Consider the following 23,927-nt stretch of genomic DNA (forward strand, 5'->3'; position numbering starts at 1 on the left):
GATCTGGAGACATGCGTGCCATCATGTCCTGAAACTCCTCATCACTCATCCCTCGACTCATCCTGAAAATGTCACCTGCATAGATAAAAAATGGTGTTAGAATAATCAATTTAAACTATACAAAGCACAGTAATATAAATCATTTTTGAAAAATCCCTCTTAAAATGCATATCTTATGTACCTTTATGGAAGATCTAAACAACGAATTGAGTAATACAATTCTCCAAGAATGAAATATTCTATGGTCCCATGTTAATCTCCTGACACAACTCTGCATACACTGGAAGGTCGATAGACATGTCACCACAAAAGAACGAGTCTGTCTCGTTCTCAAAAAATTCTTGGACTTCTATATTTCCATCTCCGTCCGCCGATGCGGGCTCCAAACTTGCGGTGGCCTCCACCCCTTGTAATATCGACCCCTCTATTTGCATATTTTCTTCGTCTATGCCTGGAACATCGCTTTGATCATATACTCTCGCACTTCGAGGAGTTGAAGGTATAACATACCACCATCGAGGTTGTCGGGGGTTTGGATAGAAGATTACCTGTTCACAAACACGTACAAAACGAGTTCAAACCATTGTGACATAAACCATGTCGTATTACAATTAGCAAGCAAATGACTCTTTGCACTTGTTCACAATGGGCCGGCAACACAAAGGTGTCGCGCAAATCTATCCATTTTTTTTCGGAATCTATTTCGAGAAATCCAGATGGACCTCGTCGAACTATTGCTCCAGCTCCTCCAAGTACCACTTTGAACCACTGCACATCGAATAGTATCATGGAGAAGCTACGGTAATCCACCGTAATAATACTTTGCAAGTTTCCAAAATACTCCATCTCATCCACAACCGTGTTCGGATCCGTTGCTCGTCGCCAGCTCTCTTGCTCAAACCTTGCCATGACACCACAGTCCATTGTGGAGCGCATTTTGTCAATACGCTCCACGCGAAAATGCCGTCCGCGCGACCATGCTGTACTATATATTTTGTACTGCACATTTGAAACACTCAAATTAGATGTAGCAGGCAAATTTAGATACGACACATTCTAAACCCCTCATCACCTTTGGACTATATCCCCTCGAGAACTCCCACTCCTCCATTGAGACCTCTGTCCCTTCGTTGGATGTTGCGGTCAAGGCTCCATGCAACCACCGTGTTGACATAAACCGCGGCATCTCCTCCATGCCTTTGAGATATCGAATCGGTCGGTGATGCGTACTGCGTCGGAATTCAGCTCGCGCTTCCTCTCGATCTTGCCTTGCAATCTGGTACTTAGCGAGCCACGTCTCCATGGAGGATGGTGCAACATACAAAAGCGATTCACCTTCTCTTCCATTGAGGCATCCATTCTTTTTTCTACCCCATTTCCAACCACCACATCTCCAGTCAGTCTATCATCGTCCTTCAGCGTCCATAGCATTTCATTGTCTGGTTCCACCGTTGGTAGCCATTGTGAGATATGCACTAACGCCTCTGACACCAATCAACCTTCCGCCATGCTACCTTCTGGACGAGCTCGTTGTCGCACAAAGCCTTTCAGGGTTTTCATGAAGCGCTCCAGGAAGAACATCCATCGCGTATGGATAGGTCCAGCAATCTCCACTTCGTCCACAAGATGCACAAGAAGGTGAACTTGTATCGTGAGCATGCTAGTGGGCAGGTATTTCTCAAAGAGACAGACCGTCTCAACTGCTCCCCGCCTTGCGGATTCAATAGAGAATGTCTTAATCTCTTTCTGTGAGATCCATTGCACCAAAGTCGACAACTTGTAAATGGCCCCGCGAATTTCTGGAGTAAGGCATCCTGCGATCGCGATTGGTAGGACAAACTGCCACAAATGAGAAAGCATTATGAATAATGGCCACTTTTCAAATTGCAAAATGTCCACGCTAATTACAATCCATTCTGTTCACAAACCTGACATATCTTATGCCAATCATGGGATTTTAGCCCAGACAATTGGTCATCTTTAGAAAATGCGGACCTGAGAGAACGCATCATACCCGTCGGAGTGCGGATAGACTTGATTACTTGCTTCACAATGCGCTCTTCTTTGGTAGACAAAACCCAGGGAGCACAAGGAAGCTGCACTCCCCCTTTAGCACTCGACTGCGGCCGAAGCGCCTCCATCTTACCTACCTCCTTCAAATCCATTCGTGACCCTATAGTGTCTCTCTTTCCTGTGATGTGGTCCCATAGCAAGCTGCCCGCATTCTTGAAAATATGCATGGGATCCAACAAGTGGTTGACCTGTAAGTGGGTCCAATATGGCAACTCGTAGAAAACTGAGAACCGTCGGGTTTACCATTTTCAACTCATACCAGCTTGCAGTGTTCATACGTGCTGGAGGTCATCCAAGAAAACCTTCCCTGAGTTCATGATCCTCCGGCAAGAAAGCGGCGTGTCCTTGATATACCATCTTCTTCATGGTTCGTGGCCTTCGGGAGTCTAACTGTGGCCCACACAATGGACATGCATGATAACCTGAGGTAACCACACCTGTAAGGCGAGCCATGACCTAGTGAATACTTGATTGAATGAAATAAAATATAGATATTACCAGCGAGAACGGAGGTCTGCTCACCTGAGCACTCTCCCAATCCCGGAAAGTCATGCATCGTCCACAGGAGAATGGCTCGAATGTTGGCTGACCACCGACCATCACGCCTGCTCATATCTTGCACAGTGACCCCCTCCTCTCACAAAATCTTAAGCTCATCGACTAATGGACGAAGATACACGTCCATATTTTTTACTTTGTAGCGGCCCGGGACGAGCAAGCTAAGGATGAGATGTCCTTTCTTCGTAGAAAGCCATGGAGGGATGTTGTAGTTGACAAGCACTATAGGCCACACATTGTAAGAAGTCGAGCGCAGACCAAATGGGTTCACACCATCCATGGCGAGACCGAGCCGAAGATTCCTTGGCTCTCACGCAAAGCCTGGGAAGGTAGAGTCAATGTGGCTCCATGCACACGAATCCGCTTATATTCATTGAACTCCATCCGTGGACCTATTCTGCACATGCCACGTTGTCAAGCTTGCCATGCTAGACGTGCGAAACATGTGGTTTATGTGGGGGATGAGCGGAAAGTGTCTGAGAACTTTTTGAGGGATGGTTTGCCCTTGCAAGTCCTGTCGATACCTGTGAGCACCACACTTTGGACATGTCTCCATAGTCTCGTATTCATCTCGAAATAGTATGCAGTCATTGATACATGCATGGATGTTATTGTAGTCCATGCCAAGCTTCTGTAAAACATGTCGTACATCATCACGAGACTCAGGCATGGTATTTGCAGGTGGTAATATATGATATTTCAATAACCTGAAAAAAAATCATAAAATACCTTGAAAAAGCACAAATGTTTGCAATAATACTGTTTTTTTTTTAAAATCAATGAAGCCTATGTGTAAGGTACCTGAATAACTCAGTCACCTCGTATCGCTCCAACCGTATTTTGCTTGCACACTTAAGAGTGCAAGCAATGTCTTCAACCGAGATACTCGGCACCCATCATATAATGGTATGGATGCTTCCTCTCTAAGCGGGTCAGATGTCTCAACATCCATGGGAATCAATGCATCGATCATTGCCTCCATCTCAGGCTCCAAGATTGTAGGTAGGTCGGGAAGGTTGTCTGTCTCCTCTGGCATTGACGGTATAGATGGGCCTTGCGAGTGGTGGATTGGCTCCTGCAATCCATCCATCACACGTCCACGAACTCTTCTAATTGGCCGCAAAGGGTGCACTCCCCCTTGGGTCGAGACATCACTCCCCTGGATAGAAAATTTGCCAACAAGACCCAATCTTATTGTGTATGGTTTTCAATTAGCTTGCGAGTACAATGCTTGATTAATATTAACTTCAAATTACCGTTTGCTGAAAATCCGCAATCGCCTGATCAATGATCTCAGATTGAAACTCGCAAAATCGTCGTACGTGTTCTATAGACAATCGGTGTTTTCGTTTAATTGCCAACTTGCATTGAGAGCAAGGACATGGGACACGCTGATTAAGATACGTCTCGCAGTCTTGAACAATAAGACCTTCTTCGTTTTCCATCTTATCTACATTACAGCAAACGAGGCTTAAATGGATAGCTTTATGGAGATGTACGTCAAGTTGCAAGTTGACCATAAATCTTCCATTGTACGTCAAGTTACATAGTAGTTGAGAGATTTATGGAGATGTACGTCAAGTTACATAGTAGTTGAGAGATTTTCCGATGTTATATCTCGGCCTTGTATCATGCTCAAGGATTTGTTTGTCCCAGAAGATAATTATTCGTTATTGTAAAAAACTGCACTAGAGGGCTTTGAGTATAAGTAATCCATTTTGAGCATCATTGAGAATCTCTTAGTCTAATAATAAATCAGTCTCAACAAAAAGCATCTTAGAAATGTGGTTTTTTGTCCTAGGATCGCGTATTAAAATTAATGCCATCTATGAAATTTATCAACTATAGTAATAAAATTTATTTCAATCAATTCTACTCATAGTCATAAGACCTGAGAGAAAATATCATATACTCAATTTAAGGGATTCTTCTTCTATAACAATACTTTTGGGTTCATTTTGATGAAGTACCATAATGACCATTAGCTAGGGTATCATTTTCTTTTAGTCCTTCCGTTGACTAGTTGGCATGATTTCTAATTCGTTATGCCTATAAAGTTAATACAAAAACAATGAATTATGCATATCACAATTAGATCCCCTACTTGGACATTATGAAGGACATGACCAATTTTAAGCCATCTTAAAGAGTCACCAATGTACGTGGCCCATGGCAAAGCACATTGCATACCATTATCGATAAGTCTATTATCTTAAATTTCCTTCCCCTCCCTCTCCCTCTCTTTCTCTCTTTCTCTCTTTCTCTCTCATTTCCTCTCCTAAACAAGCAAAAAAGAAAGTGATTCAAACATTAAACAAGTAAGAGGGAGAGTGAGTGAGAGAATGCACTCTCCCTCCCTCTCCCTCTCCCTCTCCCTCTCCCTCTCCCTCTCTTTCTCTTTCTCTCCCTCTCTCATTTCCTTCCCCTCCCTCTCCCTCTCCCTCTCTTTCTCTCCCTCTCTATCTCTCTTTCTCTCTCATTTCCTAAACAAGCATAAAAATAAAGTGATTTAAACATTAAACAAGCAAAAGGGAGAGGGAGAGAGAGACAATGCACTCTCCCTCTCTTTCTCTTTCTCTCCCTCTCTCATTTCCTTCCCCTCCCTCTCCCTCTCCCTCTCTTTCTCTCTCTCTCTTTCTCTCTCATTTCCTCTCCTAAACAAGCAAAAAATAAAGTGATTTAAACATTAAACAAGCAAAAGGGAGAGGGAGAGAGAGAATGCACTCTCCCTCCCTCTCCCTCTCTTTCTCTTTCTCTCCCTTTCTCATTTCCTCCCCCTCCCTCTCCCTCTCCCTCTCTTTCTCTTTCTCTTTCTCTTTCTCCCTCTCCGTCTCCCTCTCCCTCTCCCTCTCCCTCTCCCTCTCCCTCTCTTTCTCTCTTACTCTCTCGTTTCCTCTCCTAAACAAGCAAAAAAGAAAGTGATTTAAACATTAAACAAGCAAAAGGGAGAGGGAGAGAGAGAATACACTCTCCCTCTCTTTCTCTTTCTCTCCCTCTCTCTCCCTCTCCCTCTCTTTCTCTTTCATTTCCTCTCCTAAACAAGCAAAAGAGAGTGATTTAAACCTTGAACAAGCAAAAGAAAGAGAGAGGGAGACTCACCGATGAGATATGGCGAGCATGGGGCGGCTCCTCTTTGCGATGAAGGCTCTTCCTCTCCTTCGCGAACAACGGCGGTGGCGGCGGCAAGTCTTCTTCCTCTCCTTCTCTCACGACGGTCGCTCTCTCCCTCGCTCTCGCTCTCAAAACTCACAATGGAGCAAACGCGAAATGAAAACCGCACTCGGTTTCGGCCGCGTTTTTTCCCTGCAACTCGTCGCTATTTGTGTCGCTAAATGCGACGCAGATAGCAACGCCAATAGCGATGCCGCTATCCGCCGTCGCTAATCGGCGTCACTGCTACCTCAAATCCTTGTAGTGACTCTTTGCGAGTGTCTCAATTGTGGTGCACTGGTTGATTCCCCTACTCTGCTTAACACACATGGAATATACATAGATGGAATTCCAAGTTTGCTATCAAGGCTGTTAATTGAATCATAACTAGAAGTCATCATACCAAGAGTCATCATGCCAAAAATATCATCAGAATCTTTTTTTTCCTTTGCTTTCTACCTCATTTCTCCCCCTCACTGACATAGTGATGTCAGTGGAGGCACCCTCTATATGACTTGATGATGCATAGTGTCCTTGTTGTTTTTCTTTCTAATTAGCTTGCTTCTTCCAACACTCTTTGGCAATGTGGCCATACTTGCCACAATAGTGATAATCCTTATTTTTATTTGGATTATCCGGAGTGTGCTACAACTGCCAAGATTCTTTGCCCCCCTAGGGCTGGATCTCCCCCTCGCTCTAAAATATCCACCACCTCTTGCATTCTAGCCTTGCTAGGTATTACCACTTTGAGATGCATTTTCATGTGTTCCTCTTTAATGAGAAAACCCTATTCTAGGATTGCCACGGCCTCATTGATTAGAATAGAACATTGCATCTTTGCTTTTAGAGCTACTTGATCTAATATCTAACCCCAATTTGACTTCTTCATGTATGAGCAATGACATAAGCTCATTGAAATTTGGCATTTCAACTCACACTGATATAGAGGTGTTAAAAGATTTGTACTCAGGTCCTAGACCATTTAGGGTAATAGCCACTAAATCCTCATCATCAACATCAGCTCCTACTAGAGAGAGCTATTTTGTAATGGTCTTGATTCCAGTCACATACTCCTCTATGCATTGACCTTTCTTGTCCATAGTGTTGAACTTCTACTTTAGTTGGATTTTGCGGGCACTAGTGGTCGTGCCATAATATCACATCAAAATATTCCAAGCATCCTCTAGTGATTTACAATTCATTATCTACATGACCATTGCGTTGCTCTTATTTGATTTGGTTTTTTTAATCATTTATTTTCATTGATTATTCTTAGGGTTTATTTGTGTATTGTAAAGTGTTTTAATGTCTTTAAATAACATTTCCATCTTGATAAACATTTCTAATTTTGTATTTTCATAAATTTTTATTACATGACTCAAACTATTTTTGAATATTATCATGCATCACCTTACCAAATGAGAATTGCACTTTGTGGCTACAAATGACACAATCCATAGAAGTTTGGCCAAAGTAATTGAAAGATTGCCATATGATGGATTTACTAATGCAAATATTCCTTTGTATATAGAAATTATATACTTTGGATATGTCCAGTGCTATCATGTTAGACAAACAGAAAATGATTACTTCATATCCCACTACCATACTAGATATATACCAAATGGTTGGAGCAAGTGTGAGTTTCAAGATATGTCATGTTTCATTACTTTGCACTGGTTCCATCCAAACTTTGCTAATTGCTCTACAAATGTTAGAGCTAATCGTGCCATGCCCCTAGGTAGTACTTACTACGTGCTACATCTACTTTGAATGACTCTACTAAGAAGAGAATGCTTTCTTTTCAATCAATGATTTAGAACATTACATACTTTCTCACATATTTTTACTTCTCTTATGATTGGGATACTATAATGATATTTTAAGATGGCTTTTTCTTCATTCATTTTTTCGTATTCATATGATTTAGATAAACAATGTTATTGGTTTCATTCTTTTGTATGATTTAGATAAACAATGTTATTGGTTTCATTCTTTTGTATGGTGAAGTCAATATATTGCAAGAGTATATATTTTCAAAAATTAAGTTATTTTTCAATAATTGACATGGAAGTGTATTACATTTACTATTATTAATACAAGTGCTTTACCATGGTTTTGGAGTCTCTCATGCTTTATTTTTTAGATAATCAACTAGCCATGAATCATATTGCTACATAAGATATGCATTAGGACATGAAATGTGTTAACCAATAGTAATAATGGTGCTTTTGCAACACCAAACACTACAAGGATATAGGGGAATAGCGACGGCCAGTTGCGACACATATTAGCGGTGTCGCCATTTGCATCGCAAATGCGACACAAATAGTGATGGTACTCAGACGGAAAAAAAAAGAGTTGAAATCCAAGCATGGCATTTTGCTGCAAAGAGCAAAAGAGAGAGCAAACTACATTGTGTGTTTGGGAGGGAAAGGGAGAGAAAGAGAGAGAAAGAGAGAAAGAGAGAGAAGGAGAGCTTCCCACCGCTGCCGCCACCGTTCGCGAAGAAGAGGAGGAAGTGCACGAAAGGCGAAGAGGAGCCGCCGTCGCAAAGAGGAGACGAAGAATCCATCCTTAGGCCTTTTGTGGTGAGTGCATTGCTCTCTCTCGGTTCGTACAAAAAAAGAAGAGTATGTGAGCTCCAGTGATCCAAGGGCGAGCTATAGATCCTCGCCATCCGAAACCTCATGAGCATTGAACGGACTCTGCAAAAAAAGAAACAAATACACATTAGTCCACATACAATAATGCATTTTAATTAAACTTAAACTTAGTAACTACGGACAAGAAAGATGAGTGACTTACAAGGCCGCCGCGTCTATACAATCGGTCGATCAATGTAGTGAGACCGTGCCTCTCTGTATATCAAGTCTCTAGGCCGGTGGGATCATGGTTTGTAATGGAGTGCTGCAAAGAAAATAAAATACATCGGTTAGAAACACGATTGTCAATACAAGGGATATTGCAAAAAAATAAGCAAGTAGAACAAAAGAAAAACTTACAAAGTCCTCCAGATATATCCTGTGGCCGCCACTCCTAAGATATGTCCTGTGGTCACCTCGACGTCCTAGAGATTTTGTAGCCTCCTCCCTGAGTTGGCACTAGTCGTCTGCGTCTAGCCACTCAGGCTTTGAAGCCCTACTCTTGAGTGCCTTGCGTGCGTCCGATCGTCTGTGTGACATGTACACACACATGCACTCCATCATCCAGCCATGGAAAACCTATCTGTTGCGGCTAGCACCAGAAACTCCCCATGCAAGGATGCTACTATGTAGTCCTTGCTCTCCTCCGGTATGTTCTTCTAATGATCCAAGACGTTGTGCCGAAAAACTTGTTGGCACAACTCTCTCATACGAGCCATCACCCTCCTCCCCTCATCATTCATGATGATGGCTCCTGTCCTATCATCTACAAGGTATCCATATCCCTCTAGGGTATGCCTAAGATGTGTCCTCTCCCACCTGCGACCACTCTCCTGGGCATATCCAGGAGACCCATGTACATTTGGTGTACCTACGAGGGTAGTATCTCTCGGAGTAGCATCCATAGGGGTGCCACCTACGAACGGCTGAGCAAAAGCTGGAGTGACTGGAGTAGATATCCTCACAGGTGTGACAAATCCTATGGGTAACGCAACTCCAGTAGAACGATGAGATGGAAACACTACGTCGGTACCTTCACAACAACCACTTGAGCCATGCTCTCTTGGACTGCCACGAGAGCGAGGAGTAGCACCTGTATCCCGAGCTGACTGCGGGCTCACTGTATCCAGGTCTCCAAAGCATCCCCCTGAACCACTCCCTCTGTCTGGTCCAAGTCTGGAGCATCGACCTCGTCTACTGGAAACTAAAGCATCAGAGTGCATCGAAATAGATCTAATAGAACGGCCCGATGGTGTTCGAGACACCTCCTGGTCTGCCATATCTCTGAATCTTGCCATCTGATCTGGAGACATATGCGTGAAGATCTTCTATAGCTCCTCGTCGCTCATCCCTCGACTCATCATGATGATCTAAATATCCATAAAGGTCACCTGCACAAACAAAATTTGATGTTAGCATAATCAATATAAATCATACAAAGCACGATAATATAAATCTTTAAAAAATGATCTTACTTAAAATGCATATCTTATGTACCCTTATAAGCAATTCGTCAATGAACTGAGTAGGTGGATGCTCCAAGTATGAAGTATCCTATAGTCCCATGTCAATCTCTTGACACAACTCCGTATACACTGGAAGGTCGATAGACATGTCACCACAAAAGGATGAGTCCACTTTGTTTTCAAAGAATTCTTGGACTCCTGTATTTCCATCATTGTTACCCGATGCTGGCTCCTCTACATGCTCCAAGCTTTCAGTGGCCTCCACCCCTTGCAATATCGACCCTCTATTTGCATACTGTACTCATCTATGCTCGGAACATCGCTTTGATCATATACTCTCGCACTTCGGGGAGCTGAAGGTATAATGTACCACCATCAAGGTTGTCGGGGGTTTGGATAGAAAATTACATGTTCACAATCACATACAAGAGAGATTTAGCTATTGTGACATGTACCATGTCGTAATACAATTTAAAAAAACATGAGTTCATGCACATGTTCACAATGGGCCGGCAACACAAATGTGTTGCACAAATTCGTCTATTTTTTTCGGAATCTATTTCGAGAAATCCAGATGGACCTCGTCGAACTGTTGCTCCAGCTCCTTCAAGTACCACTTTGAACCACTGCACATCGAATATAGGATCATGGAAAAGCTATGATAATCCACCGTGACAATACTTTGCAAGTTCCCAAAATACTCCATCTCATCTATAACCATGTTTAAATCCGTTGCTCGTTGTCGGCTCTCTTGCTCGAACTTTGCCATAATACCACGATCTATTATGGAGCGCATCTTGTCAATACGCTCCACATGGAAATACCGTCCGCGCGACCACGCCGCACTATATAGTTTGTATTGTACATTGAAACACTCAATTAGTAATCGCATATAAAATATAGATACGGCAAACCCTAAACACATCATCACCTTTGGACTACATCCCCTTGAGAATTCCCACTCCTCGATTGAGACCTCCACCCCTTTGTGAGACGCTGCTATCAAAGCTCCATGTAACCATCGCGTTGACATAAACTGCGACATCTCCTCCATGCCCTCAGGATATCGAATTGGTCGATGGTGTGTACTACGTCGAAATTCATATCGCGCTTCCTCCTCCCGATCTTTCCTAGCTTGCTGTACCCTAGCGAGCCACGTCTCCATAGAGGCATGGTGCAACATATAAAAGCGATTCACTCTCCTCCATTGCAGCATCCATTATTTTTTCCACCCCATTTTCAACCACCACATCTCCGGTTAGTCTATCATCGTCCTTTAGTGACCATAGCATACTGTTGTCTGAATCCACCGTTGGTAGCCATTGTGAAATATGCACTAATGTCTCAGATACTAATCAACCTTCAGCCATGCTACCTTCTGGCCGAGCTCATTGTCGCACAAAGCCCTTCAGGGTTTTCATGAAGTGCTCCAAGAAGAACATCCATCGCATATGGACAGGTCCAGCAATCTCCACTTCATCTACAAGATGCACAAGAATGTGGACTTGTATCATGAGCATGTTGGTAGGTAGGTATTTCTTAAAGAGACAGACCATCTCCACTGCTCCCCACCTTGTGGATTCAATAGAGGACGTCTTAATCTCCTTCTGTGAGATCCATTTCACGAAAGTTGACAACCTGTAAATCGCCCCGCGTATTTCTAGAGTAAAGCATCCTGCGATCACGATCAGTAGTACAAACTACCACAAACGAGGAAGCATTATGAACAATGACTACACTCCAAATAGCAAAACACACAGGCCACTTATAATCCATTCGTAGTACAAAATTAACATATCTTATGTCAATCATGGGATTTTAGCCTTGATAATTGGTCGTCTTTAGAAAACGCGGACCTAAGAGAAGACATCATACCCATTGGAGTGTGGATAGACTTGACTATTTGCTTCACAATGTGCTCTTCTTTAGTGGAAAAAACCCAAGGAGCACAAGGTAGTTGTAAGCAACCATCAGCACTTGATTGCGGCCAAAGCGCCTCCATCTTGCCTACCTCCTTCAAATCCATTCATGTCCCTATAGTGTCTCTCTTTCCTGTGATGTGGTCCCATAGTAAGCTGCCCACGTTCTTGAAAATATGCATGGGATCTAACAAGTGGTTAATCTGTAAGTAGGTCAAATACAGCAAATCATAGAAAACTGAGAACCGTTGCATTCTATTTGGATGTAACTTCGTGTGGACCACTTTTAGCTCATACCAGCTTTGGGCATTCATACGTGCTGGAGATTGTCCAAGAAAACCTTCCTTGAGTTCATGACCCTCTAGCAAGAAAGCGACGTGTCCTTAATATACCATATTCTTCATGGTTCGTGACCTTTGGGAGTCTAACTATGGCCCACACAATGGACATGATAACCTGAGGTAACCAGACCTGTCCCAACACCTCTATCCAGTGAGTACAAACTTGAACGAGCTATGATAGATATTATCAATGAGAACGAAAGCCTACTTATCTCATGCATGGTCCACATGAGAATGGCTCAAATACTGGCGGACCGTCGACCATCACGCTTGCTCATATCTTGCATGGTGACCCCCTCCTCCCTCAAAATCTTAAGCTCATCGACTAATGGACGAAGATACACGTCCATATTTTTGACTTTGTAGCAGTTGGGAACGAGCAAGCTAAGGATGAGATATCCTTTCTTTGTAAAAAGCCATGGAGGGATATTGTAGTTAATAAGGACTATAGGCCACACACTGTAAGAAGTTGAGCGCAGACCGAATGGGTTCACGCCATCCATAGCAAGACCGAGCCGAAGATTCCTTGGCTCTCAGGCAAAGCGTGGGAAGATAGAGTCAATGTGGCTCCATGCGCGTGAATCCGCTGATATTCATTGAACTCCATGTGTGGACCTGTTTTGTGCATGCCACGTTGTCAAGCTCGCCATGATGGACATACGAAACATGTGGTTTATGTGGGGGATGAGCAAAAAGTATCTAATAACTTTTTGAGGGATGGTTTGCCCTTGCAAGTCTTGTCGATACCTGTGAGCACCACACTTTGGATATGTCTCCATAGTCTCGTATTCTCCTCAAAACAGTATGCAATCATTGATGCATACATGGATGCTGTGGTAGTCCATGCCGAGCTTTCATAAAACATGTCATGCATCATCATGAGACTCAGGCATGGTATTTGCAAGTGGTAATATATGATACTTCAGTAACTTGAAAAAAATCATAAAACACCTTGAAAAAGCATAAATTTTTTTTATGATAGTGTTGAAACAAAATCAATGAAGCATACGTACAAGGTACCTGAACAACTCGGTCATACTCGCATCGCTTCATCCGTATTTTGCTTGCACACTTAGAAATGCAAGCAGTGTCTTCAGGTGAGATACTCGACACCCATCATTGGCTCAGGCACTCCATCCATCGCATGCCCACAAACTCTTCTAACTAGCCGCAAAGGGTGCACTTCTCCTTGGGACGAGACGTCACCTCCTTGGATAGAAAATTTGCCAGCCACACCCAATGTTTTTGTATATGGTATTCAATTAGCTTGTGAATACAATGCATGATTGATATACACTTTTCTTATCGTTTGCTCAAAATCTGAGTCACTTGATCAATGATCTCTGATTGAAACTCGCTGAAGCATCGTACGTGTTCTATAGACAATCGACGTTTTCATTCTAATTATTAGCTTACATTGAGAGCAAGGACATGGGACACGCTAATTAAGATACGCCTCGCGATCTTGAACATCATGACCTTCATCGTTTTTCATTTGGTCTACGTTACGACAAACAATTTGTTCTTGTTATCATTCTTTTTTTCTTTCTTCAATTGTTTGAAAATTAATTTCTTCTCTTGTAACTCAACAAAATTAACGTATGTAAAGTCTCCACCCACCCACAAATTAACGTATGTCGAAGTGTTTCCCGTCTCGTGGTATTGTACCGCACCTCGTCACCACCACCACCACCACCACCACTACAAACAAGAAAATAAGATGTTAAAGAATAAGATCTTATCTTCTCTTTGTTTTTTTTCCATTCATTCTCTTCTCTCCTTCCATCTCTCTCTCTTTTTCTCTTTCTTTATTATGTTGTATGTTTATTCCCTCTCTCTCGTTCCTTCTTTCTTTTTCTCTTCCTCTCCCTCTCTCATGTCCTTTAACAAAACATCTGATTCTCTACTATCAAATTTCTTTAACAAAACATCTCTCTCTCTCTCTACCACTACCACTACCACTACAATAAACAAGAAAAGAAGAAAAAACAACAACAATAACAAACAAGAAAATAAGAAAAAACAACAACAACAACAACAAACAAAAAAAGAAGAAAAAACTACTACTACTACAAATAAGAAAACTAAATAATAATAAATAAGAAAAAAAATACTACTACTACTACTACTACTGGTACTACGACTACGACTACAACTACCACAACAACAAACCACTACCACTACCACTACCACTACAATAAACAAGAAAAGAAGAAAAAGCAACAACAACAACAACTACTACTACTATTACTGCAACAACAACAACAAATAAGAAAAGAAGAAGAAGAAAAAAAACAACAACAAACAAGAAAACTAAACAACAATAAACAAGAAAAGAAAAAAAACTACCACTAGTACTACTACTACAACCACGACTACGACTACCACAACAACAACAAACAAGAAAAAAAGAAATTAAACAACAACTACTACTACTATCACTACCACTACCACTACTACTACTACGACTACCACAACAACAACAAACAAGAAAATAAGAAATTAAACAAGAACAACTACCACTGCCACTACCACCACCACCACCACCACCACCACTACTACCACAACAACAACAAATAATAAAAAAAGAAAAGAAGAAATAAAACAATAACAACAATAACAACCTCTCCCTCCCTCTCTCTCTCTCTCTCTCTCTCCCTCTCTCTCTCTTACTCTCTTTCTCTATTATGTTTAATGTTTTCTCCCTCTCTCTCTCGTTTCTTCTTTCCTTTACTCTCTTCCTCTCCCTCTCTCATTTCCTCTCTCTCTCATTTTCTCTCTTTCTCTCTTAATACACATGATTTTTAACAAAAACAAGCAAAAGAAAAGGAGAAAAAACAAAAACAAAGTAAAGGGGAACAATGCACTCACCGCAAAGGCCCGAGGATAGATTCGGCGGCTCCTTTTCACCTTCCATACACTTCCTCCTCTTCTTCACAAATGGCGGTGGTGGCGGTGAGAAGCTTTCATTCTCCCTCTTTCTCTCTCTCTCTCTCTTTCTCTCCCTCTCAAATGCAAGATGGAGTTTGCTCTCTCTTTCATTCGTTTGTGCAAAATGACGCGCTCGGGTTTCAACCCGCGTTTTTTCACCTGAGTACCGATACAAATAGTGACGCCGCTAATTTACGTCGGAAACCACCGTCGCTATGCGCCTATATCCTTGTAGTGTATATGGTGGACTGATGTGTAGTTCATTTTTTTGTAGAGTCCGTTCGATGCTTCTTTGCAACGGGACGAGCTTTCGGATGGCGAGGATTTATAGCTCGCGCTTGGATTCGTGGAGCGCACATCCTCTTCTTTTTTGGTTATGTAATTTATGTGGGCATTTTCTATGCATTATGTTATTATCATCCTCTGTATCTTGCCATGATTCCATGAGTACTTTCATCACACGATCTTGTATTTATTTTATGTATCAGTCTTATGGATTCAAGTACACTTTGCCTTCATTTTGACGAGCATCATACACTATATTGTAAGTCTTTTGCCTCCTTGCCACCACAATTTTTTTTTTTTGTGTAACCGTTGCTAGCGTCACAAATTTACAGCGCGCGTCACTATTAGCGTTGCAAAGTGTCTCTATTGGCGTTGCTATTTGCGTTGTTTTTTGCGTTGCACGATATTGATAGCGATGATTCTATGGTGTTGCTAATACTGACGTGCTTAGCGACGACGAGGACACATTTTTTTGTGAATATTTTCGTCGCTTTGAACATCGATATGAGGCCTGTATCTTGTAGTGAAACATAAGCAAGTGCTTAGCATCAACCTCGATGCAGTGCCAAAAGAGACTAGGCACATAAGACATGCATAAATACATAGAATGTGTTAACCAATTGTAACAATGGTGCTTCACACCAAACTTTAGAGCACCAAACATAAGCTAGCGTATAACAAAGCCGCAATGTAGGACACTAGGCACGAAACACCTAATAATATTAATTATTTTAAGATATTTTTATTAATGTGAGAGAGAGAGAGAGAGAGAGAGAGAGAGAGAGAGAGAGAGAGAGAGAGAGAGAGAGAGAGAGAGAGAGAGAGAGAGAGAGAGAGAGAGAGAGAGAATGTTTAGGGGTGGATGGGTAACCTAGTGGGTAGACCATCAGATGAGTAGATGAATAGTGAAGGGTGCTTAACATGCATGTATATGACCACAAATTGTGCACGAGAGGGGGGGCAAGGACAACACGACACATAGCACCCATCCTTGAAGCTTTGCATAATATATTGAAAATATTAAATAATGTATTGAATTTTGAACCTCAAAGGAGAAAGATCGGCTTTGTACATGCTTTTTGGTACAAACATATAAATAGAAATGAACAAAATCTCTATCATAATTTTAGGATTTTACCACATAAGATACTCCCTAAAGTCTACAAGTAAAGTGGGCTTTGCATGACACCTCCTAAGTTCTCTAAGGGCTATAACATGCGAAGGTTGAATCAATGTATGCAAGTAGTGACAAAATTAATGCAAGTAATGTGTGGATGAGCGGGTCAAACTAGGATTTTAGTAAAATAGGGACTAAGTCACAAAATCAAGAGAGCACCCTCAAAAGGGGTTCCTTGGTGGATTGAATGAAGTTTACTCTTGTGGTGTAATGGTGTTTGAGGATGTCCTTATTAACTAGATTTTGTGTTAGAGTGCTAGTTTTTTCTTTCCTCTCTTAGAGTTGATGTGATGGGATCCACGACAATCCAAACTTAGAGATTTCAAGTTGTAGTCCTCAAAGTCCCTTATGCAAGTAAACCGATATATGTGGGGGCCAACTCTAAGCCTCAATTTTATATCAAGATCACCTTTACTCATTAGACGACATGACTTGTGGCAATGGTAACCATTCACTATTATGTAAAGTCAAATAACAAATTATCGAATATCTTATTAATGCTCATGAAAAACATCTATGGTAGCATATTAAAAAAACCTTTAACTCAAAAATTTGAAGGGTTTGTTGAATCAAATTATATGTAACTTCTATTTTCACAGCTAGAAATTTATGAAATTTCAAGGTTTTAAACCACCTTTTGTCGAATTTGAAGGGTTTTCTAATGAAATTTTAAAACCAATTCATATTATAATAAACCATGATTTTTCATGGACACTAATACATCATTGTTTTGTGAAATGGTGTCTTAGCTTATTATGATAGAGCTAGTTAGTTTTGAGAATTTCCTATTTAACTTAAATTTAAAAGGATCTGAGCTTCTAAAGAAAATCTTTGAATCAAAGGGATGACATAGTGGTTTGAGTGTGGCTTGAGTTATAGAGGTGCATGAGTTCAAACCTTGTGCCTTGTATCCCCTAAGGCATAATAAACTATCTATTTATGTCTAGAGAAAATTTTCAAACTAGTGTTCCAAATTGCTTATTTTCTAAGAACAACGCAGAATCCAGATTCCAATGGGATTTGGGTACATTTCTCGATGATATGTTTCGCGTCCTAGTACTTGTGAAACCTTAGGATGCAACTAAGATAAGACACTTGCATGTGCTGGCTCTGCAACAGTTCTGGACGAATCAGGAAGGGACACAGGTAAATATTTATTTGACACCGTGTAAAGGCCAAAGGCCAACAAGGTTAATAATACAGTAGTACGATAAAAGGTTAAAGGCATGTGTGTAAATGCACCTGGCAGGCACGATTGCACCTGGTTCAGAGAAAACAAACATTCTCCCAAGAAAACAGGAATCGAGATATTCCCAAGAGGAATATGTATATCATAGATGCAGCTGGCTGCTGCAAGCTTCTGAAAGGATGCGAGCAAGCATCCATTGTGTTCCTCTCTCTCTCTCTCTCTCTCTCTCGCTGCCAGTGGGTTTTGTGTCCGATTGTGATTCTGACACAGACACAGTCCAGTACGCCAGTACAGAGAGACCTCCTGACGTCCATGAATAGGCCAGCAGCGGGAGCTGCCTCCACCGACATGAAGAATGCCGACGCCGGACGTCATTGCTGGCGCAGTAGCATAAGCTCCTCCCTCAGCTTGGCCAGCATGAAGCAGGAGATGGCGCGCCAGCTCTGGCTTGCCGGCTCCATGATCCTCATCAGCATGCTCCAGTTCTCCCTCCAGATGGTCTCCGTCATGTTCGTCGGCCACCTCGATGAGCTTGCCCTCTCCAGCTCCTCCATCGCGACCTCCATCGCCACCGTCACAGGCTCCAGCTTGTTGGTAAACATGCTTTTTCCACACACATTCCCGATGTTTCTAGTTTGTTGAACGTCTACACAGTTTTTGATCTACGTTAGGTAGTGCCGTTGCTGCTGCAATATAACATCATCATCCTCTGCAGCACCGGCTATAATAACTTTTGCCGCTCTACACGGCTTTTTTATTTGCGTTGCTGCTGCTGCTGCATCTCACCGTCATCCTCATCATTGTTGTACTGGTGTTATTGCGGGCACTACATCGTCATCGTCATTGTTGCTGTCAGACAGGCATTGTCAATATGATCGCGTTCATTGTTAGTACAGAGGTGGCCTCATACTCCATCATTCAATGGTGGCGTCATCATTGCTGTCATCGGCATTGTGCTACCACATTGCTCACAATGGCACCATTTGCTACACAGATATCATCAATCTTGTAGCTCAATACGATGCTGTAGGATTCCAAACAACTTAATAATACTGTAACAGTCCAGAAATTTATACGCGCTAGTTTGCATTCAAAAACTAGAGAGTTTACTAAATGCAGCTAGCAGTTGGCTCTGATCAGATTAGAGACACCCTTTCTACTATGGTTGTCTTTGCTACCAGCTGTGTTTGTGCGGTAGACATCTGATCTTTTTATGGGAGGTGTGCTTGTGTGGTGGACGATTTCCTGAGATTCTTCACTTACAGGTTGGGGACTTCCAGGGCTTGCATTTTTTGCATACCACCCTCCGATCTGGGCTGGTCTCCAGGCACAGCTTCTCGTCTTCTCCAACATCTCTTTAGAAATTGCATGCTGCATCCGTAGTGCCCCCTTTGATGGACGGGAATTTATATCCTAGTGGCTTCATCCATTCGGCATGGAGAGATTATTCCTACTTCTGAGGGAGATTTACAGCTGAGTTTTACTTCAAATGGGATGGTATTCTGATCTGCCTGCTTGTGGAACATAACCTTTAGATGGCTGCAGTTTCAGGCCAAGTTTTGCTTCGTTCAGTAATTAGCTGTCCTTTTGATCTACTTGTGTTCTCCGCAGTAGACCTGTTCTGATGACTCCAGGCGACCCTTCCGATTAGCTCAGGGCCCCCTCAAGCCTAGTTTTTCATGCTATATTGAGGCTACTTTCAGCTGGACAAACTTGTGTTATCATGGAGTCTTGGTTGGGCATTGCCTCCTCTTGGAGACATTGGGAGGCTTCATTGTTCCTGCACGTGGAGAGTTATTTTCATACTGTCTCCAAAATATGCAGGGACTGCGTGCATAAATTTTGGGAACCCCTTGCTGGCAACCGAGCAATATCACTTGGTCCAGTATCTCTAGGGCTGCAATTTTCCCCTCGAAAGGATACTCCACCCCAGCAGCCTGATCCATAGAGGTTTAAGACACCTTCTCCTTCTATTTACCCTATTGTTGTTCCATGAATCCCTTCTCCTTCATCATGCATATATGCTTCTCTCATACTCGCGAGTTGGTCAACCCTCTCAAGAAGCGGACTACTAATAATATTGGAATACACCTAGAGTTTCCACCCTCCCGTGTGGGATGGTTCTACATCAAGTATTTTATGGTTTGATGTACTCAGCAATTTTTTATAATTGCTGTTGGTTTCCCGGCAGATCCTTCTAGAAACTTTAGAGGCTCGTCGCACCAGTGGCCACGGCCCACGGGGCTAGTAGTATCTTTCCCTGATATCAGCTCTATCCTGCAAGCCTGATCTTGAACATCCTTTTCTGCAAGTGTTGGCAGTGGGAGGACTCTCTCTGCTCGACCAGGGGGCGCGACCGAGTGATAGGGGGAGTGGGGTCTTGTTACCCTAATGCTAGTTACACGTCAGTCACGGATGGCCAACCTGCGCCTAGAGTGTGGGCTTATATTTTTAGAAACTGGGTACGGACATGGGTACAGTATTTTTACATACAAAATAGACACAGTTTATAAAAAGGTAAAAATTAATAAACTTATAAATTTTTGGATTGATTGTAAATGTAAAAAGTGCACCTTTATTCACCAAGGGAGACCCCTGTTCAAAAGTGGGTGAGAAATACACTTTTTTAGTATATAAATAACAAGTCATGTCTTATGGAGTTTGTAAAAGATTGTGGAAGCTCAACCCTTAAATAAGTATTTTGATTGATTAAAATTTATAAAGTGGATATCTGGCATTTGGTGTCTAACCAACCTCACTCCCCCGGAGTGCAAATGAGTGCCAAGGAGCTCATGTAGTACACCCATAAGAGGCCCGATATGTCAAGTGTATTCAAGATGTATTGCAAATACCCCTTGATTTATATGGGATGAGGTAATAACATGACCCCTCTTCCTTAAGAAACTGAAGGTAATCTTGTAAATTTATCCAAATTTTATAAAATTAAGTGCACATGTTAGCCCCATGGTGAACTCACGTTATCCACATGCATTTTTGCAAGTGCACCCCTCGAGCTGAGGAGCAACTAGAACTTTTAGATATGGGCATTGGGTACAATAACAAGGTGTGAAGAAGTGGGAAGGCTACTCTAAGAGTAATGCATTTCCATAGAATGTGGGGGCCGGAAAAGTGGGGCCCAGGCAGGGAAGCATATGATTTTAGTATGTACGCTCATTCAATCCGTCTCCCGGAGAAAGGAACTTGGCTTCAAACTCACGAAAAGTATCCTGCCTCTCCCTCATCTTCTCTGAATGTCTGCACTGGAATTTCCCCCCCAGTAGCCTCTCAACAATTTGAATAAGTGAATGATATCAAGAGAATTATCTATGATAGTCTCTGTCGGAGTCCTTTGCTGCACAATCAATTGTCTCCAGTTTCCTTTCCAAATCTGCCATGCTACTATACCATCGATGATTAATGGGCTGCTAATTGTGAAAAAACACGGGTGCCTGCGAGGGCCATGGTATCTCTAAAGACCTTGATGAGAATGCTGCCAAGAATATCTTCGGTTGGTCCAGACGTAGAAGGTACTTAGTGCTTCTCCCCTGCGCTATGTTTCGTACGGTTTTGGTCTCCATATATTGGTTTTATGATCTCTCAATCACTTGTTGTGCAAAAGTTGAGAAGGGGATGCAGGGATGCTTTTGGAAGACTTACATGGTAGAGGAGTAGTTACTCTGTCTGAACTCCGCCATTGTTTGATGAGATGGCTGGTCTTATCATAATACTTGAGCTGTGAGTTGATGGGCTATATGGAACCTCAACTTTGGTCTATGCTGGTCCATTATGAGTCATGAAAACGGTTAGCCACGTGCCAACTCGTTGTGCTAGTATCAGTCACCCAAAGTGAGAGAGCCAGCGTGCCCATTTTCAATCGGATTTGCCAATGCGTGTGCCTTCACATTGAAAGCCCGCACACATGAGCTACCATGACGGAGGGCAAGTTCTCTTTTGAAATTCTATGTGAAAACGAACGTGTCGACAAAGATTCTCACCCCTCGGTTCAACTGTGGTAGTCCCCCTAGAATTATGGGGAGAAACTTGAAAGTGTGTTTAGGGGCCTTATCATACTATGGTAAGACTGGCCTCTTAGGAAAGATGGCTGAACCTCATCTGTCTCTTTTATAAAACTGGTTTTTTAAAAACCAAAGACCATGAGCTTCATGTGCATCGAAATTGCTGAATTGAGCTACCATAGTTCATACACAGTTGGATTGCAGCTTTGGCATCTTTCCATTTTGGGACTCCAGGCTTCCAATGGCTGTCTGTTCGACCAAGTTTGGGACTCACACTCATCTCTTGGTTTGAAGTGGCCAAGGGGAGCATTGTCATGTCTTCCTATTTGGTGACTTGAACTTTTCAGTGCTGAGCATTCTCATGATCATTTTGGAAATTCTTTTGTCTTGGGGAATGGTGAACAGCGAACCTGTTTTGATATCCACAATTTTTAATGCCCATTATCATTTCAGGGATGAGTGTAAGCTTCTTGATGTTTAGTGGGTAAAATGAAATTCTTTTTGTCACTTGCTGTCGAGACTCCATCTTGTTCTTTAGAGGAGGAACCTGGTTTGATTATCTACTATTTTAATGCCCATTATCATTTCAGGGATGAGTGCAAGTTTTTTGATAGTTAATGGGTCAATATGAGTCATGACTCATGACCAAGAATCCGATTTGGAAACTTGGATGGGCACAAATCTAGCCTTGGAATTTTGTCAATAGTTTAATCTCAACCACATGGAGACATTTCTCCCCACAGCTAAAATGTCCACTGCAGGCCCATATTGGTGGCTGATTTATTATATGGACATCGACTCAGCTTTCCTCAATAACATGCATCAAGATGTATATGTCGCGCAGCCACCTAATTTCATGGTGTAGTGTTGGAAGGATCATATCCACCACTTGTGGAAAGCCCTTAATGGGTGAAGCATTGGTATCAAAGGATCAATGCTTTCTTTCTTCAGCATGCTTTCCATTCAATTGCAACTCCAATCTCCACCTCCATGTGGATGTTGGGTTAGTCTCACTAGTGATTAGTTGGGTTATTGCTTTGGCTAGTGGCTATACTTTTATGTCATTGGTTGGGTTATTGATTTGGCTAGTGGCCATATATAGTAATCTTTCCAAGTTCGTTGGCATGTAGCTCGCAGGTTTCTTGAGACATGTAATACCCATACTTGTACGGTGGTGGAGAGGGGGTCACTTGGGACAAATTTGGACTAATTCGAATCTAGGCAAGTATGTTGATGCCCATACATTACAGTCATTAGTGAAGTCCTTTTGTCACTCATTGGCTGCCCATTAGTTCTTGTAAAAGGGAATCTTGGTAGGTTTTCAACACCCCAAGAAGCTCATCTCTTACCCAAAAATAGCTTGCAATTTACTACACCTAGGTTTTGTTAGCTTGCCACATTTTGTCAGTCATCCTGAGCCCTGTATGAGTTTGCTGATGGGGACATTGGAGCCATATCTATTCTAGAGCAGTTAGTTTATGTGCATTTCTTTTCCAGTGAGTGTTAGGAGTATTCACACCACGTAGGCCACAATTTCCAGCAGTCTCAAGAGCCAGCATTTGTGGTTTGTCCAAGGTGGCCTAATTATCAGAGGGTGGCAACATTTTTCATCACCATCTGGCACTGGTCAGCAGTTTTTGACTGGATGATTGCATGATTTTAGCGCCAGATTGGCTAGATTTGGTGTTTTATGGCTATTTATAGCCAGCCCACTTGTTTGGGCAGATCATCCCTTTCTATCTTCTGGAGGTGCATACTCAAATTGCAGCATTCTTCTCCATCATTCACAAGAACATTGGGACCGCTAGTAGATGAGCACCCACGCCCTTGAGTTGCCTCAACGACATCCTTTGGCAACCCATCACGTGCTGTCCTTGAACTTTTTGTTGTTCATGACCATTGTTGTTTATATGAATCTTTGATAGTAAGAAGCATGCACCCATCCTATGCATGGGGTTGCCATAGATTTCAAGCTTCTCTGTTTATTTGGTAGTCACAAATACATCATGTATACAAGCCTCTCAGGGTGGTTTGGGGGATATGGGGGCAAGAAGCCATTTGGGGGGGGGGGGGGGAGGGGGTATTGCCAACTGGCCAACCAACCAAAGCCAAGACTAAGCGTAGCGTGGTCATCTTAACCACAGGAGAAAAGACCTCATCAAAGTCCACACCATGCT

General features: G+C 42.2%; 1 protein-coding gene across 2 annotated transcripts in view; it reads left to right on the forward strand.

The window, feature by feature from the left end:
- The first annotated feature begins 17,820 nt into the window (after positions 1-17,820).
- LOC148029717 (protein DETOXIFICATION 16-like) overlaps positions 17,821-23,927 on the forward strand; it is a 33,814-nt gene continuing 27,707 nt past the window's right edge. Inside the window, exon 1 of one of the 2 annotated variants that reach the window (XM_087686029.1) lies at positions 17,821-18,328. In XM_087686029.1, the coding sequence (XP_087542155.1) occupies positions 17,870-18,328 (459 nt within the window). In that variant the 5' untranslated portion in view covers positions 17,821-17,869. The remainder of the gene's footprint in view (positions 18,329-23,927) is intronic. The other variant, XM_087686028.1, reaches the window with a different exon arrangement.

This window comes from Lygodium microphyllum, chromosome 10 (genome assembly GCF_053477565.2).
Source record: "Lygodium microphyllum isolate KBCC chromosome 10, Lygodium_microphyllum_v1.1.10, whole genome shotgun sequence".
Taxonomy (NCBI): Eukaryota; Viridiplantae; Streptophyta; class Polypodiopsida; order Schizaeales; family Lygodiaceae; genus Lygodium; species Lygodium microphyllum.